The sequence below is a fragment of the Marmota marmota genome, unplaced genomic scaffold (genome assembly GCF_001458135.2).
Source record: "Marmota marmota marmota unplaced genomic scaffold, marMar, whole genome shotgun sequence".
In the NCBI taxonomy this organism is placed as follows: domain Eukaryota; kingdom Metazoa; phylum Chordata; class Mammalia; order Rodentia; family Sciuridae; genus Marmota; species Marmota marmota.
The window spans coordinates 3,994,742-4,004,550 of NW_026000294.1; the positions used below are offsets into that span (position 1 = coordinate 3,994,742).

The window sequence follows — 9,809 nt, forward strand, 5'->3', positions numbered from 1 at the left end:
AGGAGTGTGTGTGTGTGTGTGTGTGTGTGTGTGTGTATGTGCGTGTGTGCCGGTGTTGGAACCCAGGACCTTATGCATGCCAGGCAAGTGCTCTACCATTGAGCCACACCCCCCTGGGCTATAGTTTTTCTTTGAGTCAAAATGTAAATGCTTATAAACAGAAGCATGGCTTTTAATTTTCCTATAATGATAATGAACAGGGGTCACCTTGTGTTGTTACATCAATAGGAATAAATGCTTTTCTAAGAATATCATTGTGAATGATCTAATTTTTTTCTGCTACTGGTGCATTCAGAACAAGAACCATGAAAAGGCATGGATTCAATCAATAGTTAATAAGGAATTTTTATGTGCTAGAAACTTCTGCATACATTATCTATAATTTAATCTTTGAAACGTTTTTGAAGAAGGTTTTATTCCAGGTGTGGAGAATTTAGGTGCTAGAACTTCTAAGGAGTTTACCTGACTTTAGGTACCCACAGAACAAGCTCAGTGTTCTGTGGGTAGCATAACATAATGTTGTAGGAAAGATAGTGTGTTGTATTAAGGTTGTGTGAGTGGTGTTACCTTGACATACAATAAACACATAAACACATGGGAATGGGATTCCCCCCCATCATTTTATTATGAAAAATTTAAACATAGAGCAAAATTGCAAGAATTCACTTGACATATCCCTCAATTTCTCCATCTTTCTATTGACAAAGCAATCCAACTTATCCTTAGACATTTTAGAGTAAATTGCAGACATTAATACTTTCCTTTAAATATTTCAGCATGAATACCATTAATAAATAGAACTCCATATATATATATATATATATATATATATATATATATACATATAATTTTTCTTTTGGTGTAAAATTTACATAGAATGAAATGTAAACATCTTAAGTATCCATAAGTTTTGACTGATGCTTACATTTATGTGACCTAAGTACCTACCAAGATGTACAGAACAGCCAGGCATGGTGGTGCTGGCCTGTAATCCCAGGGGCTTGAGAGGCTTAGGCAGGAGGGTTGCACGTTTGGGGATAGCCTGGGCAACTGAGCGAGATGCTGTCTCAAATTTAAAAAATAAAATAAAATAAAAGGGCTGGAGATGTAGCTCAGTAGTAGAGTGCCTCTGGGTTTAATCCCTCATAGAAAAAGAATGTGTATAACATTACCATTACCACAGAATGTTCAGAATGGGATTGCTTTTGCTACTTTATCTAATGGTGGCAAATTTTTTATTTGTTCTTTTTAGATACATGACAGTAGAGTGTTTTTTGACATATTATACATACATGGACTATAGCTTATTCTAATCTTGTGTTTGTATGTGATGTGGAATTACACTAGTCGTGTAGGAAAGTTATGTCTGATTCATTCTGTTATCTTTCCTTTTCCCATTCCCCCTCCCTTCTCTTCATTTCCTTTTGTCTAACCCAATGAACTTCTATTCCCACCAGCCTTATTGTGTATTAGCATCCGCATATTAGAGAGAAGATTTGACCTTTGGTTTTCTGGGATTGGCTTATTTCATGTAAAATGTTAGTCTCCAGATCTATTCATTTACTGGCAAAAATCATAATTTCATTCTTTTTTATGGCTGAGTAATATTCTATTGTGTTCATGTACCACATTTTCTTTATTCATTCATCTCTTGAAGGACACTTAGGTTGACTCCATAGTTTAGCTATTGTGAATTGAGCCACTATAAACATTGATGTGACTGCATCACTGTAGTATTCTGATCGTAAGTCCTTTGGAAATACACTGAGGAGTGGAATAACTGGGTCAAATGGTGGTTCCATTCTAAGTTATCTAAGGAATCTCCAAACTGCTTTCCAGAGTGGTTGCACCAATTTGCAGTCCCATAATGGTGGTCAGTTCTGCTTCCATATCCATGCACATGTGTATTCTTTCTATTGCTGCAGACTCACATTCCATCTAACTAGTGGAATAACTTTAAACCTTTACTAGCTGCCTCACATTGGGCAGTTACAGAAACTCTTTGAGACAATTGTTCCTGGAGTGTAAAGTGAGGATAATAATATTTTAGTAGCTGTCGTTTTGTCTGGAGTACACCTAGCCCTGGGTATACTTAGTCCATTCGACTCAGAAAAATATAGATTGGTTGACTTATAAACAACACAAATTAATTTCTCAGTTCTGGAGGCTGAGAAGTTCAAGATCAATGAACTGGCAGATTCAGTGTCTGGTGAGGGCCTTCTTCTCAGTTCTCATACAGTGGAATGGACAAGGGAGATTCTAGAGCCTCTTTTATAAGGGCACACACTAATCCCATTCATGCAGATTCTGCTCTCATGACCTAATCTTGGCCATACCATCACCTTGGGGGTTAGGTTTTCAGCACACTGTAATTGAATGCAATAGTTTTACCTCTTGGTGAATGCAAGCCTATTAGGCACAACCAGGAGATTAAAGAATGAAGAGAGGTTTATTATTGCAGCAAGTGAGGAATATATTGGGAAAAATTCCCAAACAAGTGTCTCCTGGAGCAAAGAAGGCAAGGAATTTTTGTTGGGGAACTCATAATATTCATACAGGAAAGATTCACCATAGCATGTAGAGGCAGGCATATTCTTGAACATGTTTAATGAGATGTCAGTGTTCAAAAAATGGAATATTTAGCTGGGCATGATGGTGTGTACCTGTAGTTCCAGTGCTCAGGAGGATGAGTTGGGAGGATCCCTTGGATGTGGGAATTGAAGAACAGTCTGGGTAAAATAGCAAGACCATGTCTCAAAACAAACAAACAAACAAACAAACAAAAAAACCAAAATTGTAGATGGGTAGGCATCTGGGCAGAGAATTCAGTATTATAATAATCAAATTTTCTCTAGATCATCTAAAAGTGGTAGAGTGGGATGACTAGCAATTTTGGTGGGCTCCTTGTAAGTTTCTCTGGAACAAAAAGCAACTTTAGAGAAAGGCTTATAGTAATTTAAAGGTGCAGGAAGTTTTTAGTTCAAGCATAAGTTATTGACTCTGGAAGTACCTAGTGGCTAACAGTATGAATTTAGAGTTTGGGGATGCAAATATTCACTCCATATTAAGGTACATGAAGACTCTACAAGAGTTATGAGGTCATCATTGCTTAAAGGGATCCAATTTCCAAATCTTCAACTTTTTTAGTAGTATTTCCTAAAAATAATTTGCTAAGAAATCACTTTCAGGTTTTCCTTCACAATCTAAGAAAAAGCATAGCTCTCAGAAGTCAGGAATATTACTATAACACTTTGGCCCAGAGTGTCAAAACCTGTGGGGCCAAACAAAGTGACAATTTCAATACTGATGTCTAGGAATCTTCTTTAACTCAGGGTGCTATAACCTACTCCTTCTCTATGCATCTCACTAGGAGGTCTATTTCCAATAAAAGTTTATGTTTAATAATAGTTGCAATACATAGTATTTTCATGTTATTATTTATCTATATTGAATGCATAATTGCAATTATAACTTAATCTAGAAGACCTTTTTATACTTGGAGCCTTATGGTCAGAAGGAAATAAAAATATTTTCTATTTATGGACATACTTTTGTTGCAGAGAAAGTCAATATGGTAATCAATAGCAGACTTTCAAGTATAAATATAGATGATAGGATAAATTCTATGGGGAGAATATAATGGACATTTGATTTTAATGAAAAAAAAAAAGAACAATGGAAATGTTTTTAGAGTTAAAGATGTGTTTACACCTTGTTTTACTTCAAGTGTTTGATGGTATATGTATGTGTGTGTGTGTGTGTGTGTGTGTATTTGGGGGATTCTGGGGATTGAACCCAGCCCTTTTTATATTTTATTTAGGGACAGGGTCTCACTAAGTTGCTTAGGGACTTTAGGGACTTGTTAATTTGCTGAGACTAGCTTTGAACTTGCAATTCTCCTACCTAAGCCTCCCAAGCCACTGGGATTACAGATGTGTACCACCATGCCTGACCAAATTAATTATCTTTAAAAGAGTGATGAAATGATTTCATTTTAGAATAGCAATATTTACAATTCCAGAAATGAATCCTTTTGTATCTATTTAGCCATGATGAAAAAAATTTGGATGTCAACCTGAATATGTGTAAGGAAGTACATAGCTTCTCAAAATTCTTTTGGGGTTTATGTGAATAAAAACCTAAAGGGCTGGGGATGTAGCTCAGTGGTAGAGTGCTTACCTAGCATACAAGGGCCTTGTTTCAATCTGTACCACTGCAAAGCAAACAACAAACAAACAAACAAACAAAACAAAACAAACCCAGTCATATAGGGCTATTGTAAAGGTTAGGGATAAAGAATACAAAGTACCTAGCAAAATGCTCAATTAAGACAGCTAATTGAGCTGAATTCTGTTTTAATTCTCTTTCTTTTTTGATATGTAGTCCAGGGCCTTTTTCTCTGTGTTTTTGTTTCATTGCCTAGATGAAGGATAACAAAGATAACTGTAAAACCATTTAAGTATAGAAGTTAAATGAGCATAAATTTACCTGACTTTATTAATGTTAATGGTGACTTTCATAGTGATGTGCTCTATAAGTCAAAACATGTAGCAAGTAAAAAAAAGAAATGCTTATAAGAGCTGGGCACAGCAGCACATATTTGCAATCTCAGTTACTTGAGAGGCTGAGGCAAGCCTCAGCAAGTTGGTCAAATCCTATATCAAATAAAAAGGCATGGTAGAGCACTTACCTAATGTGTGTAAAGCCCTGGGTTTATTCTCCAATACCAGAAAAAAAATGGTTATCAAATGAGTGAAAGAATGACCAAAGGAAACTTGCTAGAGTGAAAGCTCTACTCATTGGGCACTTTCTTTTTATTTCCACATTTTCCACCTGTGGTGCACTTAAAGCCCATTTTGGACATTTTCCAATAAGTTAAACTTGAAGATAAAAACAGAGCTGGTCAGTGGTAGAGCACTTGCCTAACACATGCTAGTTCCTGGGTTTGATCCTCAGCACTGGAAAAAAAAAAGTTAGGAAACAAAATCTTTCCCTGGAATGTGGCTATGTCTTATTTTTCAGAGTATGTTCCCTCAGTGGACTCTTCATTTTGCAATATAGTGAACTAGTTAAGAACAGTGCCTTTAGAATCATCTGGGTTAGGCACAATTTTAAGCACTATCGCATAACTAGCTGTGTGTCCTTGGACAAGTCAATATCTTTGACCCCACTCTCCATCTTTAACGGACATACTAATATCCTCATAAGATTGTTTTGAAGATTATGGGTTGTGTGGCAGATAGAAGAATACCTCTGCAAATATACCCATGTCCAAATCCCTGGAACCTAAGAATGTGTTATCTTAAATTGCAAAATGGGACTTTGTATGATTAAATTAGGGATCATGAGAAGATATAATTTATTACCCTGTGGATTTGATGTAAGTATAGGGTCTTTAAGGAGAAAGGGGGGAGATAGGAGAGTCAAAGTTATGCAGCATGAGAAAGATTTGACCAGCTATTGATAGCTTCTCTTTTCTTTTCTTTTCTTTTTTTTTTTTTTGTTTCGTTTCGTTTCATACCAGGGATCGAAACCAGGGGCACTTAACCACTGAGCCACATCTCCAGCCCTTAGAAAACATATATACATATATAATATATAAGTATATATGTATGTGTGTGTGTAGGGTATTTCTACATTGCTGAGGCTGCCTTTGACCTCCTGCCTCAGCCTCTGGAGGGGCTGGGATTACTGGCATTGCTAGTTCTGAAGTCTGAGGAAGGAGGCTATGGGTAGAATGATGGGGCAACTTATGAATTCTCCCCTAGAGTGTTCGGAAAGGAACACAGCCCTTCTGACATCTTCATTTTAGCCTAGCATGATCTGTTTCTGATTTCCAACTCCCAGCACTGTAAGATAGTAATTTTTTGTTATTTTAAGCCACCAAGTTTTTAGTAATTTGTCACAGCAGCAATAGAACATGAATACAGGCTGGGTAGCCATTATTATTCTATTGACAACCCTCTTCAGTTCTGGCTTTTTTTGGTTTTCTTCACAGCACAATTTAAACACTCCACAAAAAATAAAAATGAATCTCTTTTTTCCCTAGTACACATTATTTTTCAGTTTGAACCTCTGTCTTAATCTCAAGGCAGCTGCCTTCACCAGTAGCCCCAGTTCTCCAACAATGGACAAGAGGCCTTTTAGTTATACTGCAAGACAACTTATAATATCCTTTTCTTAGGTTTTCCATTTACATGTGGAAAATCTTATGATTCAATCATCAGCCTATGCAATGATTTGGATCACAAAAAAAAAAAAAAAAAAACATGGTCTGAGGTGATATTGAGGGATAATTTAACTCCTAATTATGGTCTCCCTTTCTTTGTCAGGGGTTCTGAGTCTAACAGACCCTTTAGATCGAAGGCCCATGGGAATTAACGCTTTGAACCAGGAGAAATAGGAAAGAAAAAGAATTTGGTAGGTCAAAGGGAGGCTGGGAAGAGAGGAAAAAGGAACATACAATCTAGACAAATAAACGGGAAGTGAGAGAGAATCTCCCACCATCCATTCCTCCTGGGTTCTTGATCCAGATGCAGAAACTTTCCATGGACTCTCCCGAGCCACGCACCTGTCCCTTGGGACTGGGTGCTGCCAGGGAGCCTGGCAGAGACTGGGAATGCCGATCTGGGAGAGCGACCGCCCTGGTGGGGTGGTGGGGAGACCGCAGGGAGGAGTCATGAGACTTGCAGACTGAAAGACTACATCTCCCAGGCCGCCACGCTTTCCAGCTGGAGTCCTAGGGCGCTGACTGCTCCCCAGTTTCCGTAGGGAAGCGCCGAGCTACCGCGGCTATTGTGTGCCGCGTTGTTGCCCTCTGCTTCCCGCTTTGGTGTCTAGGGAGGAAGGCTACGTTTCATTGCCGCCCCCGGGCTTAACCCTTCTGGCTCCTCACAGGACAGCAAGCTTGGACTAGGAAAAACTCTCAGCAGCTGCCGGACCCGGGTAACGAAACCCTAGGGCACAAGGAAGACAGTTGAATAGAGAGCTTGAGCGCCCAGGCTGGGATTTCGGGCTTCGGTGGGGCGGGGCGGAGGCGCTGGCTTTAAGAAGGGGGAGGGGACAGTGCGATCCGGGTTGCCCGCGGAGTTCGGCGTAGGAAATCTTCAGCTAGCTCTGGAGCGAGGAGCGAGGAGCTAGGAGAGGCTGCTCCCAACCCCAGCGCTCACCCCCGCCTACACCCTGGGCGGGCCGAAGTGTCACGTTTGCGAGTGCTCAGGAAGGATCCGGCCCGTCTTCGGAGGCAAGCCGGTCAGGCTGCGGTTTCTGCTGCCTATAAGGAGAGGCGATGCCAAGCGGGTATGCTGCTTACTAGGCAGCACCCCATCAGGATCCGACTGCATTAGTAAGCCTTCCCAGTCACCTGAAGCCACCTACGGGCCGCGCGTTCCTCGTACGCACCAGCCACTGCTTCCCAGGAATCTCATTGGAACAGGTACTTATTTCCAAAGGGAGGGAGGCTAAGAGGCTCCTTAAGGTTGTCCAGCGTTCAGTCCATCCCTTCTGCTCCCCTCACTGTGCCACTGATGCTCTTGGTCTTTGTGTCTTTCCTCTCTCCCACAATCCCGGTCATCAGAACCATGGGGCATCCTCCGCTGGAGTTCAGCGATTGCTACTTGGACAGCCCCGACTTCCGTGAGAGGCTCAAGTGTTATGAGCAGGAGCTGGAGAGGACCAATAAATTCATCAAAGACGTGATCAAAGACGGCAACGCGCTTATCAGCGCCATGAGAAGTAAGTAGAAGGCTTCCACGAGCTGTTTCCCTGAGCCGGTGGCTCTTGCCTTTAAATCTTTACTCACAGCAGGGTGAAGGAAGGGAGGCTTTAGGGTGACTCCTTCCAAGCGCGTGAGGCAAATGGGTTTCCCACCCTTTGGGATGGGGGTCAGTAGAGGTGGAAAATGGTAGATACAACCAAAACTTTCAGCTTTTCTCTTTAGTGGACTTGACCTTATAAGACATGATCTGTAGCTGTGCCAAGGACTCTCTTGCTCTGCAGTTAGCCTTACTTAGGCAGATGGTTGTTTGAAAGGATAATCTGAAGGTACTGTGAGACATATTCACCACCCTTGTCAGGTGCCAGATGACATCCAGGCTGACCAAGGAACTCCCTCAGGCTCCTAAAGATTTGGGGATTAAGGCCAACAGCTGGAGTCATGATTTTGTCCTGACCTTTGGTTACTACAGATAAGTAGTACAGTAAAAAAATTCCCATGGCAAGTTATTTTCTAAAGAAAACACCTTTGCCCTAGTGATTTTTTTCTTTAACATACTGAGCTATGGCCTAGGTCAAGGTCAGTCTAAGTTCAGAATTATTGGTTGGCTTCACATGCCACTGAAGTCTGCTTGAGCTTGGAACAAAGACCTGCCTGCTCCCTGGCACAAGCAGTCTAACCCCCAGGGAATAAAATACAGTGTTAGGGATGGGGGCCACTACACTGAAAGGAACGTCACCTAACTTGGCTTTTCTAGTGGTCACAGCTGACTTGGCTGTGGGACTCTATTTCCCTCCCCCTCTGTGTGTGGAGGTTTTTATTTCTGTTGGTTGGCAGGAGGCTTGGAGTAAAAGAAAGAATAATAAACATCCCCAATGAGAGTACAGCAAGCCAATGCTTTGTGCCAAAATATATACCCAGAAGAATGGAGGGTAATGATTGAGTGGAGTGATAATTAATTTTTTCTCTTCTTGGCTGAAAGATGATTGCAAAAAATAAACTCACTGGCATATATGTCCCTCTATGCTTATAACTTTTTTCAAGTGGATTTATTCCCAAAATAGTGTGTCTATGTTCAATGTGGGGACCTGATTGTAGCCAAGCAAGAGAGGGGGAGAGCCTTAGGAGCTTTAGTGTGATGGTAACTGCTACCAGCTGGTATTTCTTGTGCATTTTTTTTCGGATTGGCCCCTTGAATTTTGTGCTTTCTCTGCACATCTGTCATCTCTCCACTTTTGGTCAGAATCTATAAACCATTTAAGTTCCGGCAGGTCCTTTGGTTGAATTCAATCATCTATTGTATTCTTATCAAGAGTAAATGCCTAGTAGCACCTTAAAGATGGGGTATTTGAAATGCTGATCCTTCCAGATAGACATATAGATCAGGCTTTGGGGTGTGTCTCCACTTAATAGAGTTCCTTGAGAGGTTAAGAATAGATTGTGCCACAGAAATAGAAAGGCAAGATTTCTCTGGGAGGAAAATGGGGAATGTTTGTGCTTTGTTGCTTGTTTTCTTCCTATAACAAACTGCTTGGTAAGGAATCCAGATTGAATCTCATTAAAAGCCCTAGGAAGCAGGTAGCTTTGTGAAATAGATGGTAAGCCGAAAGTGTTTGTGCTAAAAAATGACCAGCTAAGGCATATCAAAGAGATTAAGATTTGAAAGGAAAAAAATGCAGTTTAATAAAACATTGAAATGTTTTTCAAGCTAGAGAAAAAGAGTGATTTAAATTCTTTCCTTCTTTAATTTATTATTATTTTTTTTGGTGGTACTGGGCATTGAATCCAGGGACACTCTACTACTAATATACATCCCCATCTCTTTTAAAAAACAACAACAACAACTTTGAGACAAGGTCTTGTTAATTTGCTCAGGTTGGACCCACAATTGAGATCCTTCTGCCTCAGCCTTCCAAGTAGCTAGAATTTCAGGTATGTGCCACCATCCTGCTCTGTCCTTCTTTGGTAAGATTAAAAGAGTAAGAGTCAACAATTATGCAGGCCCAAACCTTTGCACATGGTCAAAAGATCAAAAGATATTCTAGGCTAAGGGGCTTTTTGATATTTGTTTTTTTTTTTTTTTTTTTTTTTTTTT

At 40.3% G+C, this 9,809-nt stretch overlaps 1 protein-coding gene across 1 annotated transcript in view; it reads left to right on the top strand.

The window, feature by feature from the left end:
• The first annotated feature begins 6,710 nt into the window (after positions 1-6,710).
• The window catches only part of Ophn1 (oligophrenin 1), a 350,877-nt gene continuing 347,778 nt past the window's right edge, over positions 6,711-9,809 (top strand). Inside the window, exons 1-2 of the mRNA XM_048797200.1 lie at positions 6,711-7,345; positions 7,577-7,734. Coding sequence (XP_048653157.1) covers positions 7,581-7,734 — 154 coding nt within the window. The 5' untranslated portion in view covers positions 6,711-7,345; positions 7,577-7,580. The remainder of the gene's footprint in view (positions 7,346-7,576; positions 7,735-9,809) is intronic.